Source organism: Emys orbicularis, chromosome 12 (assembly GCF_028017835.1).
Source record: "Emys orbicularis isolate rEmyOrb1 chromosome 12, rEmyOrb1.hap1, whole genome shotgun sequence".
In the NCBI taxonomy this organism is placed as follows: domain Eukaryota; kingdom Metazoa; phylum Chordata; order Testudines; family Emydidae; genus Emys; species Emys orbicularis.
Genome location: NC_088694.1, coordinates 669,894 through 690,668, shown reverse-complemented (window position 1 = coordinate 690,668; position 20,775 = coordinate 669,894). Strand labels below are relative to the sequence as shown.

Below are 20,775 nucleotides of genomic sequence, written 5' to 3'. Positions count from 1 at the left end.
CAGATCCCACCTCTGCCACCAGTTGTCATGGAGGGTGGGGAAAGTCAGGGTCCTGCACCCCCGGCTTCCTGCGATTCACCGTGACTCTCAGACAGCCAGTAAAATCGAAGGTTTATTAGACGACAGGAATACAGTTCCAAGCAAGGCTTGTAGATACAACCAGGATCCCTCAGCCAGGTCCCTCTGGGGGGCAAGGAGCTTAGACCCCAGACTTGGGGTTTCCTGCATCTTCCCAGCCAGCCCCAAACTGAAAACCCCCTCCCGCCAACTGTCTCCCCTCCCCCTGGCTCCTCCTCTCCCTTTGTCCAGTTTCCCGGGCAAAGTGTCACCTGGCTCCACCCCCCTCCTGGCTCAGGTTACAGGCTCAGGTATCGTCCCTCACCTAAAGTGACCCCCTGCTCTCCCATCCCCCATGCAGACAGTCCCAGTAAAACTAGATGACATTCCCAGGTCAGTCTGCCCCACTCCCTACTGCGTCACAGCCCTGCCCCAGTTGCCAGGCAGGGCTGCCCCGGTGCCCTCTTACTCACCGACCTGTGCACTGGAGCCAGGATTTTGCCTCTTTTCTCAGCACTCACTGCCCACAAAGCAAACCGGGAGAGGTGCCTTAAATACACTGGGGGCTGTACCCCAGGGGGCTGGAAATTCCCTTGCACGGGGGTGAGAATCCCAGTGCTGGCACCTGGGCATGGATCCCCTTGCACGGGGGCTGGGAATCCCAGTGCTAGCACCAGGGCGTGAATCCCCTTGCACGGGGGCTGGGGGCATGACTCCCTCTGCTGGGGCTCAGGGCACAGAGCCTGCTGCTCTGAGGCTAGTACCCACCAGGCCTCCCGCCCTGGCGGCTGCCCAGTGACTTTAAGCAGTGGTGCTGGGGGGCTCAGGCTCCCGCAGGAGCAGGAGGGCTGCAGCTCGGGGGTGCTGGCTATAAATCCCAGGGGACTCTGGTGGAGAAGGCCAGGCCGCCCAGGGACGCTGGCTGCTTTCCCTGGCTCTGTTCCCTGCAGTCGAGGCATGGCTGGGTGTCAGGAGTGGTGACTCTCCCCCCAGTCCCAGCAGTGCCCGTGCACCCCTCCCTGGGCGCTGATGGCCCGGGGCAGTGGGCTCTGAGCCAGCTCTGGAGGGTGCATTCGGAAGAGGATTCAGCCTCTCACTCACGTGCCCCCGAGAACCCCAGCGCTGCCCTTGGCATCAGGGCTGTGGGGCCCCGATGGCTGCTGGCAGGTGGGGCCATGCTGGGGGTGGCTGGGGCGACTGGAGCTCGGTGCGGCCGATGCTGACCGGGAGCAGCACCAGCAGGGTGGGTGAGCCGGCGAGCCGCACGGTGGGGGCTGCTGGCTGGGGGGAGGGGGTGGCTGGCCCAAGCCCTGATCTCTGTGTCTCTGCAGGCGATGGCAACCCCAAGGAGAGCAGCCCCTTCATCAACAGCACCGATCTGGAGAAGGGCAAGGAGTACGACGGGAAGAACATGGCCCTCTTCGAGGTAGGGCACTGAGCAGGAGGGGCTGCGGGGGGGGGGGGGGCAGCGTGGAGGGAGGGCGCGGCCAGCTCAGGACAGGTACCTCGCCCTCACCTGTCGCTGCCCCTAACAGGAAGAGATGGACACCAGTCCCATGGTCTCGTCCCTGCTGAGCGGCCTGGTGAACTACACCAACCTGCCGCAGGGCAGCCGGGAGCACGAGGAGGCGGAGAACAACGATGGAGCCAAAAAGAAACCTGTGCAGGTGAGGGGGTTCAGTACCGGGCTCCAGTGCTGGCCGGCGTGGGGGGGTCTGGGGGGGTTCTCTGGGGCTGCTGGAGTGGGGGGGCCTGGGGGGGTTCTCTGGGCTGCCGGCGTGGGGCAGTGTCAGGGTGGGGTTCTCTGGGGCTGCCGGAGTGGGGCAGTGCCAGGGTGGGGTTCTCTGGGGCTGCTGGCGTGGGGGGAAAGTGCCAGGGTGGGGTTCTCTGGGGCTGCCGGCGTGGGGCAGTGCCAGGGTGGGGTTCTGTAGGACTGCCGGCGTGGGGGAGCACTGGGGTGGGGTTCTCTGGGGCTGCCGGTGAGGGGCAGTGCCAGGGTGGGGTTCTCTGGGGCTGCCGGAGTGGGGCAGTGCCAGGGTGGGGTTCTCTGGGGCTGCCAGCAAGGGGCAGTGTCAGGGTGGGGTTCTCTGGGGCTGCCGGCGTGGGGCAGTGCCAGGGTGGGGTTCTCTGGGGCTGCTGGCGTGGGGGGAAAGTGCCAGGATGGGGTTCTCTGGGGCTGCCGGCGTGGGGCAGTGCCAGGGTGGGGTTCTGTGGGGCTGCCGGCGTGGGGGAGCACTGGGGTGGGGTTCTCTGGGGCTGCCGGCGAGGGGCAGTGCCAGGGTGGGGTTCCCTGGGGCTGCTGGCATGGGGCAGTGCCAGGGTGGGGTTCTCTGGGGCTGCTCTCAGGGGCCGTGGGTTCTCTCCCAAGGGACTTGCTCCTGCACGTCAGTGCCAAGCCATGGCACAGCCACACGGACGTGGCCAAGGGAGCGGGCGAGCGAGTGGGATTCGCCCTCTCCCTGCAGGACTCACAGGCTTGGTGCTGAGTCCCTGGGCGGGCAGTGCGGCTTCCCGCCAAGGGGCCAGTTGCCCAGCAGCTCCCGCTTGCCCGGATCTGGAGGCTCCTGGTTTCGATTTGCATTTTCTGGCCTGAGCGAGGTTCTCTGCGGCTGTGGGAGTTCAGGAATTCCCACGCTCTCACTTCCAGCTCCCAGGGCTCTCCGGGCAGGGTCCATCTCGCGTGCACTAGCAGGAGGGCCTGTCCTACCGCCTCCGCTGGGCCTTCCTCCGTGGAGTGGGACCCTCCCCCATCTCCCAGTCCTTGCTGCAGTCGCAGGTGAGTGGGACATGGCTCATGCTGCTGCTGCCAAGATCAGCAGGGCGCTGCCATGGGCCCAGGTGCACCTGACCCTTCTGAGGTGCCTGATGTCTGCATCGCTTCCTGCAGAGATCCCCAAGCACCAGGCCTTCCGAAGTGCCCCGGGCTGCCCCGGGCTGTCATGGGCACAGCCACCCCGGGCAGCTGCCATGGCCCCCTGCCTCCCCACCAGTGGCTTGGACCACCGGGCGAGCTGTGATTAAGCCAGGTATATTGCAAACCATGGAGCTCTGCGATGTAGCCAGGCCCTAAGTGGGCAGCCCTGAGCCACCAGCACCGTGGGCTCCAAAGTGTCATAGCCGGGAACAAGTTCCCTGTCCCTGTGATTTCCTGCCGGCTCCCTGTGTGAGCAGCTGCACGGCGAGGGGCAGCCTGGGCTGCAGCTGGCACTGTTTCAGCAGGGAAACGAACGGCTCTGATCCCCGAGACCGATCCCCGCTGGTGGGTTTGGGGGCGTCTCGGGAGCCCCGTGCAGAGGAGCAGGGAAGGAACGAAAGGCCCCCCCCAGTTGTGCAGAGAGAGGGGTGGCAGAGGCCTGTCTCCAGCAGGGTGGCTGTAGCGATCCTCTGCAGCAACCATGTTTGCATCCTCCTCGCCTTCTTTCACTCGCTCTCCCTGTCCTATTCCATGCACGCCCTGTGCCAGGAGGCAGACACTGCCTTGGCCGCTGCCCTGGAGCTCCCCTTGCCAGCTCTGTCTGAGCCCTCCCCTCTGAACCGTTCTCCACAGCTGCCATGGCGAGGCATGGAGCAAATGAGCCCCCCCCCCGTTTCTTTTGGTTCGTGACCCCCCCCCCCCCCCAGTTGTCTCTGCACCAGGACTCCAGAGACTTGACCCTCCCAGGCAAATCTTTCCAAGGCCCTGTGGCCTGTGGGGGAGCTGATGCTGCCTTCCTCGTGTCTAATGGCGCCGTGCTTTTCTCCGTAGGCTCCGCGGATGGGCACTTTCATGGGCGTTTACCTGCCCTGCCTGCAAAACATCTTTGGGGTGATCCTCTTCCTGCGCCTCACCTGGGTGGTGGGAATTGCTGGCATCATGGAGTCGTTCTGCATGGTCATCCTTTGCTGCTCCTGCGTGAGTGATGCTGTTATCCCTGCCCTGCCGTGCAGCTGTCACCCCAGGCCTGTAAGCTCTGCTGTGCTCCGGCAGCGGAGTGTCCCGTCCAGGTGGGGTTAGACCAGACGGGCAGAGCCCAGCACTGAATGGACAGGCCTAGGTCAAGGGTTGGAGTTCCTTGGGAGCGGCAGGGAGGAATAATTCACCTCCCCTGTTTGCATGAACATGGCTCAGCCTAGGAGTCAGGAAGAAGCCCCACTCCGGTGCTGCCGGAGGGAGACTGCAGCTAAAGAGAGAGCATCCTGGAGGACTGGAGCCAGCCAGCCACCTGTTACTAGGGAACAAGATGGGAGCACTGAATGCTGACACGGCTGATCGACCAAAACCCATCACCTCGCTGGGAAACCAGCCTTTACAAGCCAGAAGCTGGTCCCAGTTCTATCGATCCTGGAGACAGGCAGGAGTGTGCTGCCTGGGGGCCCCACTGAGGGGAGCGGCTACTTCTTGGGGACTTTATTTCCTGGGATCAGAATCGGATAGTCCAGCACCCCCTTCTTGTGGGCCGTCCCCCGCCCTGTGCAGAGCAGATACACAGCTCTTTTGTGTGCAGTTCAGGCAGTGTTACAGCTGGGTGGCAAGGGGCCCCCGCTTCCAAGATGGTGCCCCCCCCCCCCATGCAGCAGGGTCGCCAGAGACCAGGAAACCCTCATGTTAAAACCCTCTTTCTTGGTGCGGGCCACGCTGCAGGGCGACCTGCCCTCCCATTGGCCCTCTGCTATTTAGGAGCAGGAAAAGCCAGGTCACATGCTGAGGGCACGTCTACACTTCAAAAGCTGCATCGGCGCAGCTGCGCTGTGGTAGCGGTTAATGAGCCGATGGGAGAGAGCTGTCCCGGCGGCATAGTTAATCCACGTCCCCGAGAGGCGGTAGCTATGTCGGTGGACCCGGCGCTGTCTACACTGGGGGCTATGTCGGTGTAACTGCGTCACTCAGGGCTGTGGATTTTTCACACCCCGAGCAACATAGTTACACCAACATAAGTCTGACGCGCAGACCAGACCTTAGTGAGGAGAGCAGTCCTGGGCAGCCCTCCAATGCGCTGCAATCTGCGAGCCTCTCTTCTAACGGGTCCCAGCTCCGTCCTGGGGGGATCACCTCTGAAGCTTTAGCTCACCCAGGAGCACACGGGGCAGGAGCTGGCATGGGACCCACAGCCCAGGGGCGGAGCGCCTGGGGAATAACCCCGGGGCTGAATTCAGCTTCCAGGTCTGAAAACTCAGCTTGTCCCCTGCCCCACGACAAATGGTCAGACTGGCGTCACTCACACAGGCAAACGCCTGCCCGATTCCTGGCCCCCCTCACTAGTGACACTCCCCCAGGTCCGTAATTACTGCTCCCCTCCCGGGTGCTGCATTATTCCTGGCCCCCGGCCTGGTGCCCCCGGCCCATTGGGGCACAGGAGGCAGCCTGGCTCCGAGGTGCCTCTAACACTGTGGTTTTCCTCTCTGCAGACGATGCTGACGGCCATTTCCATGAGTGCCATCGCTACGAACGGCGTCGTGCCAGGTAGGGCAAGGGCTGGGCCTGGCTGCTCCTCTCCCCACTGCGCATCATTGCCCTGACTGCATCATCAGGTGCTGACTGCCTTTAGCAGCCTGGTCCCCCAGCCACCCCCCGCAGCCACCCCCCGCAGCTACGACCCTGCACTGCTGGGCAGGGCCGCAGCAGGCAGAGCGGCCATAGACCCTGAATCTCTGGTGGGAGAGACCAAAGTGCATCAGCCGCTGGCTTTTGGAAGGAATGTGCTGAATTCTGGGCTTGTGTCACGGAGTCCCCGGGCGATGCTCTGGAACTGCTCCCCACAAAGCCAGTCAGGACTTTGGGGAGCCTCCTCTCCCTCGGAGCAGACCGTCTTCAGGGCAAGAAGCTCACACGGCTTCACCTCCTGGGTCTCTCCTGGGAGCATTCAGCATATGCCCCTCCGTGCGCTTCCCACAGCGAGTCCGCCCAGGCGGGGTCCTGGGGAAGCCAGAGGGTTCTGCACCCCCCACTTCGCAGTCAGACGTGACTCTCAGCCAGCCAGTAAAACAGAGGTTTATTAGATGACAGGAACACGGTCTAAAACAGAGCTTGTGGGTACAGCGGCAAACGGGACCCCTCGGCCGGGTCCATTATGGGGTTCAGAGAGTCAGACACCCACGTCTGCCCTCACTCCTAGTCCCCAGGTAGCTCCAAACTCCAACCCCCCGTCCAGCCCCTTCTTCTCTGGGCTTTGTCTCTTTCCCAGGCCAGGAGGTCACCTGATCCCTTTGTCTCCAACACCTTCAGTTGGCACCTTTGCAGAGGAGGGGCCCAGGCCATCAGTAGGAGACAGAGTGTCGGGCATTTATGTACACTGGCCCTTTGCTCTGCAGCAACCATACACCCTTATCCCACCACCTAGATACTTAAGAACTGCATAGGGGAAACTGAGGAAAACATTAAGAACAGTCCCACTTCGTCACAGCTTGTCTAACCCCTGTGACAGAGGGTCCCCAGCCAGTGGCTAGCCCACCTATGGGGCTAGTTACCCCAAGCCAGTGGCTAGCCCACCTATAGGCATTTTAATCTACTACTGCCTCTGCGCCAAAGTGCGCTGTCATTTATCTCAAGTGGCAGTTTTAGCTCCCAAGAGACCAGGTTCTGCTTCTGCAGAGAGCCAAGCAGTGGTACAGCTACACAGGGCTGTGGTGTCTCTAACTACTAGCCAACAGGCTGCTCCCAGAGCCAGGAAGCCAGAGACCCAGCATTCTAGTGCCAGCTCCCAGCTAGCTGTGTATCCCGGTGTCACAGTGTGAGCTGTGTCTCCCCCAATGGGCTGCTGTGCGAACAGAGTAACGGCGTGCACATCCGAAGGGTGGGCTTTCAAACGTGCTGCCGACTGGTGGGATGAGAGGGGTGTGGGTGGGATGTATGGCATGTAATGGGAGGGCCAGGGAATCGCTCTGGGAATGATTTTATGCTGCAGCACATTGTATTGAGGGGTGAATTTGGATGTTGTTTATTGTTTGTGGTGTTTTTAGTGCTGCACTTGGGTTAATGGGAGCTGTCCCTTTAAGAAGAGGGTGGGGAACATTACAGGGTTTGTAAGCAGACTGAGGCAGTGGGGGAGCAAACCAGGGAGACCCTGGCTGGGTGAGCCCCCAAAAGGGCACTTGATCTTCCCAAACCCAAACTTTGCTTGTGGCCCGTTACTGCTCCAGGGAGTGGCTGTCTCAGGGAGTCGCTGTCACGCTTCAGAGCCTTCCCCAGGCAGGGCACCAGACTGAATCCAGCCCAGCTCAGCGGGGGTTAACAGCTGGTCCCCTCATGTGGCTGTTTAGTGGCCCTGTGTGTACTGGGTCTCAGTACCAGTTCCCACATCACAAGCTCGCCTGCCCGCTCTGCACTAATGGGCAGACTCAGCAGGGAGGCACAGAACCAGCTGGACCATGAAGACTGGGCTGTTCTTACAGTCCAGAGGCAGCCCCCATGTCACGGTGAGCCCCAGGCAGGGCATGGCCGGTGTGGGGGAAGCCAGCCCTCCGCTGCCCTGGAGATAAACTCAGGGTGTCGCTCCAGGGCTGCATGTACCCCCAGTTCTCCTGAAGCTGGAGTTTATGGTTACACGTAAAATAGCTTATGAAATGTCCCCTGGGGAGCTGCACGGCCTTGGGCAGCCACATTCACACTGGCTTGGCATGGATGTAAATGACCCACCATGAGCAGGGAAGAGAGGATCCAGCCACTGGGGCTGGGCACTTTGCTGCCAGGAACATAGCGACACAACAGAGGGTCCAGAGAACAGCAAGAAAATGGGAGGTGGCTGAGTGAGGAGAAAAGACTAATGAGCTGAATCTGCCATATGGTAACTGCCTGCAAAGACTGGTGGGGAGATTGTGGAGACCCCAGGGAGGGCGACTGGGGGTCGGGGCATGGGGCTGTGGGGGGGGGGCAGTGGGCTGAGACCCCAGGGAGGGTGGCTGGGGGTCGGGGCATGGGGTTGTGGGGGAGCAGTGGGCTGAGACCCCAGGGAGGGTGGTTGGGGTTGGGGCAGGGGGCTGTAGGGGAGCAGTGGGCTGAGACCCCAGGGAGGGTGGTTGGGGTCAGGGCATGGGGCTGTAGGGGAAGCAATGGGCTGAGACCCCAGGGAGGGTGGTTGGGGTCAGGGCATGGGGCTGTAGGGGAAGCAATGGGCTGAGACCCCAGGGAGGGTGGTTGGGGTCGGGGCAGGGGCTATAGGTCGGGGCATGGGGCTGTAGGGGAAGCAATGGGCTGAGACCCCAGGGAGGGTGGCCCTGGGTCGGGGCAGGGGCTGTGGGTCGGGGCATGGGGCTGTAGGGGAGCAGTGGGCTGAGACCCCAGGGAGGGTGGCTCTGGGTCGGGGCAGGGGCTATAGGTCGGGGCATGGGGCTGTAGGGGAAGCAATGGGCTGAGACCCCAGGGAGGGTGGTTGGGGTCGGGGCAGGGGGCTGTAGGGGAAGCAATGGGCTGAGACCCCAGGGAGGGTGGTTGGGGTCAGGGCATGGGGCTGTAGGGGAAGCAATGGGCTGAGACCCCAGGGAGGGTGGTTGGGGTCAGGGCATGGGGCTGTAGGGGAAGCAATGGGCTGAGACCCCAGGGAGGGTGGTTGGGGTCGGGGCAGGGGCTATAGGTCGGGGCATGGGGCTGTAGGGGAAGCAATGGGCTGAGACCCCAGGGAGGGTGGTTGGGGTCGGGGCAGGGGGCTGTAGGGGAGCAGTGGGCTGAGACCCCAGGGAGGATGGTTGGGGTCGGGGCAGGGGGCTGTAGGGGAGCAGTGGGCTGAGACCCCAGGGAGGGTGGTTGGGGTCGGGGCAGGGGGCTGTAGGGGAAGCAATGGGCTGAGACCCCAGGGAGGGTGGTTGGGGTCAGGGCATGGGGCTGTAGGGGAAGCAGTGGGCTGAGACCCCAGGGAGGGTGGTTGGGGTCAGGGCATGGGGCTGTAGGGGAAGCAATGGGCTGAGACCCCAGGGAGGGTGGTTGGGGTCGGGGCAGGGGCTATAGGTCGGGGCATGGGGCTGTAGGGGAAGCAATGGGCTGAGACCCCAGGGAGGGTGGTTGGGGTCGGGGCAGGGGGCTGTAGGGGAGCAGTGGGCTGAGACCCCAGGGAGGGTGGTTGGGGTCGGGGCAGGGGGCTGTAGGGGAGCAGTGGGCTAAGACCGGCACATGGTGTTCCTGGGGTGCTCTCTGCTCCCCAGCCACACGCGCACTGAGCGGGGCAGAGGAATTAGCTCTGGATGATGCTGGGAGCAGGTCTGTGCCCCTCCCCCCGTGAGAGGGTTGGGGTTACCCTGTGTCCCAGGACTGCACCCGGTGCCTGGAGCTGCTAGAGCAGCTGGGTCCTGTCCCCACGGGGCCGGGCTGGGTGGCTGGCTCTGGCTGAGTGAGGTCTGACAGCTGTGTCCAGCGGTGTCATTACTGGATTTCTCACCCGCTGCAGCAGGCCCTTCAGCCACGCTCCCCGGGACCCAGAGCCTGCCGCAGCTGGCAGAGCACGTCCATGGCCCGGCTGCTGCCTCCTGCGGCTGCTGGATTGCAGGCGATCTGCTGCCGTCAGCTCTGCATAGGTGGGACAGAGCCCAGCCTGGCAGCTGCCCCCACTGCAGCTCCCGCAGCTCGGCCACTGCCAGAGACCACTCAGCGTGAGCCAAGGTGCGAGGGTCTGGCAGGGTCTCCAGGGGCCTGCTTCCCTCCCCTTGCTGGGATGGGAGACAGCCCTAAACCGCCCCTCCCTCTCCACAGCTCAGGCCCTGTCCTCGCCCTGCCCCCTCGCCCTCTCCTGCCTGGCAAGAGCTGGACCCACAGTGGCTCCCCCGGCCTGAGGAAGGAGAGCTGGAGCTGGGACTCGGCGCTGCTCAGGTCGAAAGAGCCCTGGTGCCCTCGAGCTGCCCGGCAGGGGGCAAAGGGAGCTGTTCCTGAGACAGGATGCGCGTGCCAGGCTCCTGCAGTGGGGCCCAACCCCCTTTGTTCTTCTCTTTGCCAGCGGGTGGCTCCTACTACATGATCTCGCGCTCTCTGGGGCCCGAGTTCGGAGGGGCCGTGGGGCTGTGCTTCTACCTGGGCACCACCTTCGCGGGAGCCATGTACATCCTGGGCACCATCGAGATCCTTCTGGTGAGTGTGGCTGGGCCCCTCTGAGCGGGCGCTGGGGGAGGCTGTTCCTGCAGCCCCCTGGGTCTGTAACCCAGCAACCTTCTGGCCCAGCACTCCAGCCACGCGCAATGGGGGCAGGATGGTGCTTCTGTCCCCCCCCCAGCACCCGGCTTGGATGGGGACCCCACTGGGCAGAGCCCCGGAGGAGCAGAGGAGAGGCTGGGGGGGACAGGGGACAGGCAGATGGGGTGAGAGCTCCCCAAATCCCCAGAGCCAATATGTGTGGGGGCGTGGGCAGCACGGCTTGTCTCACAGACCCACACACTCTGGGGATGGGGTGGGGGTCGGAACCACAAAACACAACGTCATTTTTTAAAATCTCATGATTTTGGCTCTTGTGAGGTGCTGAGCCTGGCACACGGGGGCCCTGATCCTGGCCGGTCCGGAGGCATGGCTGTAATCACCCTGATCAATGGGGAGAATTGGGCCAGTGGAGCCGGGGGGTGGGAGCTGCGCTGGGCCCGGCGCTGATGCTGGCTGTGACTCTCTCCCAGGCCTATATTTTCCCCGCCATGGCCATTTTCGAGGGAGAGGATGCCAGCGAGGAGGCCGCGGCCATGCTCAACAACATGCGTGTCTACGGCACCTGCGTGCTCACCTGCATGGCCACGGTGGTGTTCGTCGGGGTCAAGTACGTCAACAAGTTTGCCTTGCTTTTCCTGGGCTGCGTCATCCTCTCCATCCTGGCCATCTACGCTGGGGTCATCAAGTCTGCCATCGACCCCCCCAGCTTCCCGTGAGTAGCAGCGCAGCACCCTCCCGCCTCCCCCGGGCTGCCGCAGGGCAGGAGATGGCTCTGGTACATTCTCTGCTTGTGTCCTCTCCCCCCAGGATCTGTTTGCTGGGTAACAGGACGCTGTCGCGCCATGGCTTCGACATCTGTGCCAAGCTGGTGCTGGAAGGGAACGAGACAGTGGGCTCCAAGCTGTGGGAGCTGTTCTGCACCTCCAAATTCCTCAACGCCACCTGTGACGAGTACTTCCTGAGGAACAACGTGACCGAGATCCAGGGCATCCCGGGCGCTGCCAGTGCGCTCATCAAAGGTATGAGCAGCCGCGCGGGGGAGGGAGAGTGGGCAGACCCAGGCTCGCACCAGGGCAGACCTGGGCTTAGCGCTGGTTCAGGCCCCCCTCCGGCTCCCGAGTGACCTATTGCTTGGTCGCCCCAGAGCCCGGCTCAGCCTCTGGGAAGGAAAAGCCCAGAAGTGGAGCAGCCGGGGGCTGTGGGTCAGGCCTGAGGGGCACCAGCAGAGCTGTGTATGGGTCGGGAGAGGTGCTGGAGATCATGAGAAGTTTGTGCATGTTAGAAACCAGCCCTGCCAGCAGCTGAAAGGTGAGGAAAGCTCATTTCCCACCTTCCAATTGCCTTGGAGCAGGGGGGCTGGGAGGGTGGCTCTGTGGGGCAGCAGGACCTGCCCCCCTAAGTACGGCACGCTGACATGCAGGGCTGCTCACCGCTGCGTCTCTTCCTGCTCATTTCAGTGGAGATGTTGTCACTGGTGAGGAAGAACCTTGTCTGGGCTGTAGCTGTCCTGGGAAGGTGCATCTCCCACAGCCATGGGGCGAACCAAGATTCAGTGCCTCTGGGGCTCGCCCTTCGAGCCAGACACAGTGCATCGGCTTCCCACAGCCTTTCCAGGGCTGGAGCTGAATGAATTGGCTCTTTGTTTCCTCTTGGCCCAGGGAAGACCTGATATTGATCTGAGGTTCAGAGAGAAGTAATCGCCCCCTTGGTGTTACTTATCTGCTGCTTTCATATGTAGATTAGCAGAAGCTGTTCTGTACCCAGGCCTCTGGAATGGGGCCAGAGACAGAGGAAGTTCGGGTGAAGTTTGTGGCAGGAGCTGTTTACAATCTGCTTTTCCGGGGTCACTGTTCGTGTGGTGCTGGCACTAGAGGCGGTTGTGGCGCTGCGGCCTGGTTCCAGACGCTCGCTGCTTTCAGGAGTTACATTGAGACTTACCCCATTTGGGCACCGGAGTCCGAGGGAAATCCCTGCAGCCCTGTCAGAATTGTAACAGGCTGGAGGATTTTATTCCCGCCCTCAGCCTGCACAGCAGCCTTCCTCCCGCACCCGGCAGCATGGCTGGGGCAAAGCAGCTGGACAATAATAACGCCAGGAGTCTTTGAACAATCACTTCTGAGCCTGCTCAGCGCGGATCTGCGACTTGTAGCAAAGCCTCTGGCAGATCTGTCCCTTGCAGCCGCCCGGCAATCTCCGCGGTGCCCGGGGAGGTGCCAAGGGGCAGGGTGCTGGGCTGGTGCTGTTGGCTGCGTTGAAAACACGGCGCTTGTGTTTTGCCCGGGATTTGGAGTCTGGTTTTGCTGGAAGGCAGCTGCAGCTTGGTTCTCAGGGGAGTGCTGCATTTTCCTTACAGCGCTGGGCTGAATGAACCAGCCTTCCCCTGCAGCCCCCCAGCTTCCAGTCACGCTGGGGAGGTGCCCCCAACCCCAGATTGCCCTTCAGGCTTCTCCCTCTGCCCCCGGGAGATGGACGGGGCCAGCGTGGGGCTCCCTTTGCAGGTCACCGGTTCGGGTACAGGCCTGATAGTCAGCGGGAGAGCCGCCCCTCTTACTGCAGACCCTTCTGGGCTCAGCTCTGGGGGGTTCCCTGGCCTGGTCACTGGGAGACCTGCCCAGCTGGATGTCAGTCCAGAAGCAGCCCTACACCAAGCTGTGCGCTCAGGCTCGGGAGCTGGTCACAAGCCCTGGTACTGCAGCTGTCGCTCTCCCATGCATGGCTTCTAACCTCGCTCTTCCCTGGGCCTCGGTGCACGTTTGACACAGATCCCAGCTCGCTCTGACTTCCTGTGGCTGGTTCATTACAGCGCAGTCACTGTGCTGCGGTTTGTGCTAGAGGGCGGCCAGGCTGCACTTCTTGGCTGTGTGTCCTGGGAAATATCATTCGAAGCGACTCTGCGCTGGGCTGGCGCGTGTGACTCTGCTGGGGGGGAGCGGCAGGGGTGCGTGGGCAGAGCGGAGCCAGGGGAGCTCGGGCACCAGGCTCTGCCAGTGCTCTTGTCTCTCTCCGAAGGCTCATGGGAGGCCAGGCGTGACTAACCTGCTTGGCTCTCTCAGGCGATTGCTGCCATGGCAGATAAGGGGCATTCAATGGACGTCGTTTACTAGATGTTCAGGATGCACTTGAGAAGTGTCCGCAGCTCAGATTACTGGGGTAGGGACAGCCCTTGCCTAGTGGGTAGGACAGAAGGGTCACGAGTGGGCAGCACGCCCAGATTCCTGCAGGGTGGGGTGTTCTCGGGGAGTGGGCAGCGGATGGCAAAGGCTGGCCAGTCCAGGGGAGTCTGGGAGCCCACAGCCAGTGGCCCAGCCTGCGACAGGCCAGAGATGGAGAGTTGGTGCCGGGGCCGCTGGCTGCAGGAGGGAGGAGGTGTGGCAGGGCTGGGGACTCTGCAGGGCAGGCATCAGAATGGGTCCCGGTCCTGAGGCAAGGTTCAGGGAGCTGGGCTGGCTCACCCGGAGGGCAGTCCTGGCTGGGGCTGACGCAGGATGACGGCTCAGTGGGGCTGGCAGTCTCTTCCCAGCAATGAAGGGTAGCGACCTGGAACAAGGAGCAGAGACAGCGGGTAAGGGAGGGCAAGCGACCAGGAGGAAGGGCTGAAAGAACCCCCAGTGGGGGCTAGGGCTGGATCAGCCTCTCCTCAAGCTCTGGATTTGGGATCCCTCCCTGGCCCCTCCGTAGGGAATCCAGCAGGGGGACACCCAGCCAGCCCCTGCAGCATCTTCCAAAGGGCCAGCGCGTGGGCTGTGCGGGGCCTTCTCCCCTGGCCGAGGTGGCTCAGGGCACCATGGTGCTGACCCACTACATGTGCTTCTAGAGTGGCAGCACGTAGTCCTGAGCTGGCATCTCCACAGGGGTGTGGAGCGTCTCCCTGTCTTCCAAGGCTCAGCCCCAGCCTCTTGGCTTTGGGATCCGCTGCCGTTGGCTGCTCTCCTGTGCAGGGATCCCCGGTGCCTGCATCAGGGCCTGGTCCCGTTCCCCCCATCAGCTGTGTGTGTGGTGACGGGCTGGAGCTGCTGATCTCGGCCAGTGGCCCTGTCCTGGGTCCCTTGTCAGAGCGATGAGACCCCGGCAGCAGCCAGGGAGGGGGTGTCGGGCTCCGGGTACCCTGAATCCCCAGGGCTGTGCTGAGCAGGCCTGCTAAGAGAGGAGTCCCAAGGGGGAGGTCTCCCCAGGGTGCCATCGGGGGTGCTCCCCCAGGCAGGAGGTGCTGGGTGCAGGGAGGATGGGTGAGTAACGTGTGGTGGAGGGGAGAATTTGAACTCCTCACACCACCCAGGGGGCTAGATTAACTGCCAGGGACGGGAGCTGGGTGCAGGGAGGATGGGTGTGTAACGTGTGGTGGAGGGGAGAATTTGAACTCCTCACACCACCCAGGGGGCTAGATTAACTGCCAGGGACGGGAGCTGGGTGCCACTGCAGACAGCAATGGAGACCTCTGCTCAATGCGCAGCTGCAGGCAGAAGAGCTGCACAAGGACCGGGGTGGAGAATAACGCGGGGAATGTTCCAGCACCTTTGCATCAATCGATGGTGCGGATCCTGTGGGCAGCGCTGGGCCCCCGTCGCACGCAGCTGGGGGGTCAGGGAAGGGTGACGAGAACGAGCAAGGCTGGGAAAACTGAGCTGTGGGGGAGCTGGCAGAGATTGGGATTGTAACCCTCGAGAGGGTTGGAGCAGAGGGGGGCAGGATACCAGTCTATCCAGTCCTGGATGGGGCAGAGCAATGAGAAAGGGGGCGTCCATTCTCCCTGTCCCACAGCACAGGCACCAGGGAACGGCCAGTGAAACTGACAGGTGGGAAATTCAAAACTAATGAAGGAAATTCTTATTCACACATTGTGTAATTAACCTGTGGAACTCGCTGCCACAGGATGTCACAGAGATCCCAAAGGGACTGGATGTGTATATGGAGATCATGAATGTCCAGAGTGATCACAGTTAATGCTGACAAAGCAGTTCACAGGTTAACTGACCTTTGACTTTGAGGGTGTGTCCACACGGCAGTGGGGAGCGAGTCTCCCAGCTGGGTAGACAGACTTGTGCTAGCAGGGCTTGCAGTAGTGTGCTAATAGTAGCCATGTGGCTGATGTGGCACCTGTGGCAGCTCTGGCTAAGCAGCTGGGCCCAAGCCCACCTACTCCCTGGATCCTAGCTCGGGTGAGCCTTCGCTGGGCCGTAACGTCTGCACCATTTGTAAAAACAACGCGGAGTCCTTGGGGCACCTTAGAGATTAACAAATTTATTTGGGCATAAGCTTTCATGGGCTAGAACCCAGATGCATGAAGTGAAACATACAGGAGCAGGTATAAATACATGAAAGGATGGGGGTTGCTTTACCAAGTGTGAGGTCAGGCTAACGAGATAAATCAATTAACAGCAGGATACCAAGGGAGGAAAAATAACTTTTGAAGTGGTAATGAGAGTGGCCCATTACAGACAGTTGACAAGAAGGTGTGAGTAACAGTAGGAGAAATTAGTATTGGGGAAATTAAGTTTAGGTTTTGTAATGACCCAACCACTCCCAGTCTTTATTCAGGCCTAATCTGATGGTGTCCAGTTTGCAAATTAATTCCAGTTCTGCAGCTTCACGTTGGAGTCTGTTTTTGAATTTTTGTTGTTGATGAATTGCCACTTTTAGGTCTGTTTTCGAGTGACCAGAGAAGTTGAAGTGCTCTCCTCCTGGTTTTTGAACGTTATGATTCCTGATGTCAGATTTGTGTCCATTTATTCTTTTGCGTAGAGACTGTCCGGTTTGGCCAATGTACATGGCAGAGGGGCATTGCTGGCACATGATGGCATATATCACATTGGTTGATATGCAGGTGAACAAGCCCCTGATGGCGTGGCTGATGTGGTTAGGCTCTATGATGGTGTCCCTTGAATAGATATGCGGACAGAGTTGGCAACGGGGTTTGTAGCAGGGTTTGGTTCCTGTGTTGGTGTTTTTGGTGTGTGATGTGTAGTTGCTGGTGAGTATTTGCTTCAGGTTGGGAGGCTGTCTGTAAGCGAGGACTGGCCTGTCTCCCAAGGTCTGTGAGAGCGAGGGATCGTCCTTCAGAATAGGTTGTAGATCCTTGATGATGTGCTGGAGAAGTTTCAGTTGGGGGCTGAAGGTGACGGCTAGTGGCGTTCTGTTACTTTCTTTGTTGGGCCTGTTCTGTAGTAGGTGTTTGTCTCTGTCTGAGGGATTGGAGAAATGCGGTTGTATCTTAGAGCTTGGCTGTAGACAATGGATCGTGTGATGTGGTCTGGATGAAAGCTGGAGGCATGTAGGTAAGTACAGTGGTCAGTGGGTTTCTGGTATAGGGTGGTGTTTATGTGACCATCGCTTATTAGCACTGTAGTGTCTAGGAAGTGGACCGATTGTGTGGACTGGTCTAGGCTGAGGTTGATCTGGCCCCAGGCTGGGAGCTCGCTCCAAGCTGCAGTGTAGGCACATCCTCAGGGGTCAGGCTGAGACCGTCATGGGGGACCGACTGCAGTGTTCTCAGACCCCCCTCTGACATGTCTGTCACGGACTCACAGATCGTGCCCACTCTTGGCCCCGTGCGGTCCGTGTCCTTTCAGTGCGACAGCCCTTCTCGGGGGTCCACTCTCTCTCCGGGTTAGGCCCCCCCCCCCACCTCCTGGAGCCGCACCTCTCGGAGCCTTAGCACGTCTGTCTCTCGCCGTGGGCCCCCTCAGGGAGTCCACTCGCTCTGGACCCCCGGGGCCTCCGCCCCCGAAGGTGTTGATGCAACCCTGTTCTCTAGACCGGAGTGACTCTCAGCCAGCATGAAACAGGAGGGTTTATTGAGAGGTGAACACAGCACAGGAAACTCTCTGACCCTCAGGCCTGGCCTCCCTCAGCCCAGCCCATCCAAGTCTCCCTTGCATCCAGGTGGGCTCTGCCTGCTCCCCCTCTCCAGCCCAGAGCCCCCCTGCTCCCAGCTGGGAATCTGATACCCCCGGCCCCCAGCCCCGCCTCTGTCCATTGTCTTCTCTCCAGGGAAACAGGGTCGTAAACCGGGTCACTGGGCCTCCTCTCCTCTCTTCTGTCCTCTGGCCTGAACCGGCTGGTTCGGTCACAGGTCCTCTCTTTACAGCCCGTGGTCCTCCCACTGGCCAGAACCGGCTGCTCAGGTCGTCATGTTACCAGTCGCTGGGGTATTCGTCCTCGAGGCCATCGGCTGGGGTCCCAAGTTCTCTCTCCGGTCCTCTGTAACCACAAACTCCCTCTCCCCTCACCTCGTTAAACCAGTAACCCCCAGGGAAACTGAGTTCCACTCCCTCTGCATGAAAATCCCCCACTTCGTCACAATGTCTGATGGCCATCAGGGCTGAGTCTGTGTGACTGCGTTCCTGAGTGCAGGGATGGAGGGGCGCTGAGCAGGGTGGGGTCTCCTGGGCTGTGTGATGGGCGTGTGGGGATGCCTCACTGCGTCTGCAGCAGGAGCTGGCATGGCAGAGCACCCTTGGAGCAGGGGCTTCTCCCGTGTGAACACCCAGCCCTCCCCCCCTCCCCGGCTCTCCTTGCAGAGAATCTCTGGAGCACGTACCTGACCAAGGGGGTGATTGTGGAGAAGCAGGGGGTGCCCTCGGTGGCCCTCGTGGACCCCGTTATCGACCTGGACCAGCCCTACGTCTTCAGCGACATGACCTCATACTTCACCCTGCTGGTGGGCATCTACTTCCCGTCCGTCACAGGTAGGAGCTGCAGCCGCTGGGTGCCGGGGGCGAGCGCCCGAATGCATGTGTGGGTGTGCACACCTCTGTGTGCGTGCATCTGTGAGTGCTGGGCCGGCACACGTGTGGGTGTGTGGGTGTGCCATGTGCACCTCTGGGTGCGTGCATCTGTCTGTGCCGGCACATGTGTGGGGTGTGTGGGTGTGCCGTGCCACACCTCTGTGGGCATGCGCCTGTCTGTGCCGGCACATGTTTGGGGTATGCATGTGCTCCCATGTATATGTGCGCACCTGCTGGCTGCACATGCGTGTGTGCGTGCAAGGGGCTCTGTCATGTCTGGCTGGCTGCACACCTCTCTGATTTCTGCTTCCCGTGCGGAGCGTGACTGCGTGGGGGGTGCAGGGGAGGGTCAAAGAGCTCCTCCTCCCCCAGCCCCACAGACAGGCTGGCAGCACGTCTCACCTCCGCGCCGACGTCACCACCACTCGGCTATTTCTGGCTCCCCTCCTGTGGGCGGAAATAACTGAGCAAAGCAGCCCCTGAGCCGCCCCCCAGGAGCAGCCTGGTCTGGGGCAAAGACAGTGCCAAGACTGCCCGCGGTACGAGGCCGTGTCTGGGAGCAGCATGGCCCTCACACGCTCCTGCTGCTCCACGCTCCGTGAGCTGGACCCCAGAGCCAGCGGAGTTTGGACCAGGAGGGTTGAACTGAACCCCCAGGCCCAGGCCCAGCTGTGTGACGTCAGGGGAATCCCGGGGCAGGAAAGCCCCCGGCTCGCTGCTCACTCACCAGCCTTTCATGATTTTTACATGGACTCGTGTCCGATGACTCATTCAGGCCGTGCTACAAGTGGCAGCTTTTCCTGAGGCATCTCTCTGTCCGGCTGCGCTGCAGGCACCCGGGATTTGCCTGTGGTCGGCTCCGCTCGGACTCCTAGCCCTGCCTGGCCCTCACTTCCCCGCAGCAGTGAGAATCCAGGCAGCCCTGGCTGATAGCCGGTGACGAGCCCTGCCCTCCTCCTCATTGCCCATGGCATGGCTGCCTCACAGCCCCCTGCCCACTTGCCTGCGCCCGGTGGGACAGCCCCTCGCTCGCCTCTAATTGGCCTTCGCAGATTGAGATAATCAAGGGTGGAGGAGAGAAACCACATGAGCACATCTGGAGCCTGATTCTGCGGGTGGAGAGTCGGGTGTGGAGAGGGGAGATCAGCAACCCCCGTGCAGCCGGGTCTGCTCTCCTCTGCCAGCCCCCCGTGGCAGGGCCTGCTCAGCTCCCCCAGGCCACGTGCCATGTGCTCTGGGCCTTACCTGCCGGCTGCTGCTCTCTGAGCCGGGCTGGAGCCCAGCGCCCTGGGGAAGGGGGCTGTGCTCGGTGGCCTTGCTCAGGGCTCTGCACTGCCATGCGCCCCTCCATGGCACGGTGCCCCATAGCATGTTCCCTTGTCTTCCCTAGGTATAATGGCCGGCTCCAACCGATCAGGAGACCTGCGTGATGCTCAGAAATCCATCCCCACAGGGACCATCCTGGCCATCGCCACAACATCTGCTGTCTGTATCCTTGGCAGAGGGTCCGGGGCAAGAACAGGGCGGCAGGGGCAGGGTCTTGTCTGTGACTGAACCAGCCCCTGTGCGGGTCGGAGCAGTGAGGGTGGGTGCTGGGTGCCGAGTGCTCTCGGGTCCCCATGGCCCCTGTGTGAGTCAGAGCAGTGAGGGCGGGTGTTGGGTGCTGAGTGCTCTCCTGTCCCCATGGCCCCTGTGTGGGTCAGAGCAGCGAGGGCGGGTGTGGGGTGCCGGGTGCTCTCCTGTCCCCATGGCCCCTGTGCGGGTCGGAGCAGTGAGGGTGGGTGCTGGGCGCCGGGTCCCCATGGCCCCTGTGCGGGTCAGAGCAGTGAGGGTGGGTGCTGGGCGCCGGGTCCCCATGGCCCCTGTGCGGGTCAGAGCAGTGAGGGCGGGTGTTGGGCGCCGGGTCCCCATGGCCCCTGTGCGGGTCAGAGCAGTGAGGGTGGGTGCTGGGCGCCGGGTGCTCTCGGGTCCCCATGGCCCCTGTGCGGGTCGGAGCAGTGAGGGTGGGTGCTGGGCGCCAGGTGCCCATGGCCCCTGTGCGGGTCGGAGCAGTGAGGGTGGGTGCTGGGCGCCGGGTGCTCTCGGGTCCCCATGGCCCCTGTGCGGGTCGGAGCAGTGAGGGTGGGTGCTGGGCGCCGGGTGCCCATGGCCCCTGTGCGGGTCGGAGCAGTGAGGGTGGGTGCTGGGCGCCAGGTGCCCATGGCCCCTGTGCGGGTCAGAGCAGTGAGGGTGGGTGCTGGGCGCCGGGTGCTCTCGGGTCCCCATGGCCCCTGTGCGGGTCGGAGCAGTGAGGGTGGGTGCTGGGCGCCGGGTCCCCATGGCCCCTGTGCGGGTCAGAGCAGTGAGGGCAGGTGCTGGGTGCCGGGTGCTCTCGGGTCCCCATGGCCCCTGTGCGGGTCGGAGCAGTGAGGGTGGGTGCTGGGCGCCGGGTGCCCATGGCCCCTGTGCGGGTCAGAGCAGTGAGGGCAGGTGCTGGGCGCCGGGTCCCCATGGCCCCTGTGCGGGTCGGAGCAGTGAAGGTGGGTGTTGGGTGCTGGGTGCCGGGTCCCCATGGCCCCTGTGCGGGTCAGAGCAGTGAGGGTGGGTGCTGGGCGCCAGGTGCTCTCGGGTTCCCACGGCCCCTGTGCGGGTCAGAGCAGTGAGGGCGGGTGCTGGGCGCCGGGTGCTCTCGGATCCCCATGGCCCCTGTGCGGGTCGGAGCAGTGAGGGCAGGTGCTGGGTGCCGGGTGCCCATGGCCCCTGTGCGGGTCAGAGCAGTGAGGGCGGGTGCTGGGTGCCGGGTGCCCATGGCCCCTGTGCGGGTCAGTGCAGTGAGGGCAGGTGTTGGGTGCTGAGTGCTCTCCTGTCCCCATGGCCCCTGTGCGGGTCGGAGCAGTGAGGGTGGGTGCTGGGCGCCAGGTGCCC

General features: G+C 62.3%; 1 protein-coding gene across 2 annotated transcripts in view; it reads left to right on the top strand.

Moving 5' to 3' along the window:
* Window positions 1–20,775, top strand: part of SLC12A5 (solute carrier family 12 member 5) — a 98,393-nt gene that overhangs the window by 38,689 nt on the left and 38,929 nt on the right. For both annotated transcript variants that reach the window (XM_065414915.1, XM_065414916.1), the window contains exons 2-10: window positions 1,389–1,483; window positions 1,593–1,724; window positions 3,803–3,949; window positions 5,443–5,497; window positions 9,954–10,084; window positions 10,618–10,859; window positions 10,955–11,166; window positions 17,665–17,832; window positions 19,262–19,360. In XM_065414915.1, coding sequence (XP_065270987.1) covers window positions 1,389–1,483; window positions 1,593–1,724; window positions 3,803–3,949; window positions 5,443–5,497; window positions 9,954–10,084; window positions 10,618–10,859; window positions 10,955–11,166; window positions 17,665–17,832; window positions 19,262–19,360 — 1,281 coding nt within the window. The remainder of the gene's footprint in view (window positions 1–1,388; window positions 1,484–1,592; window positions 1,725–3,802; window positions 3,950–5,442; window positions 5,498–9,953; window positions 10,085–10,617; window positions 10,860–10,954; window positions 11,167–17,664; window positions 17,833–19,261; window positions 19,361–20,775) is intronic.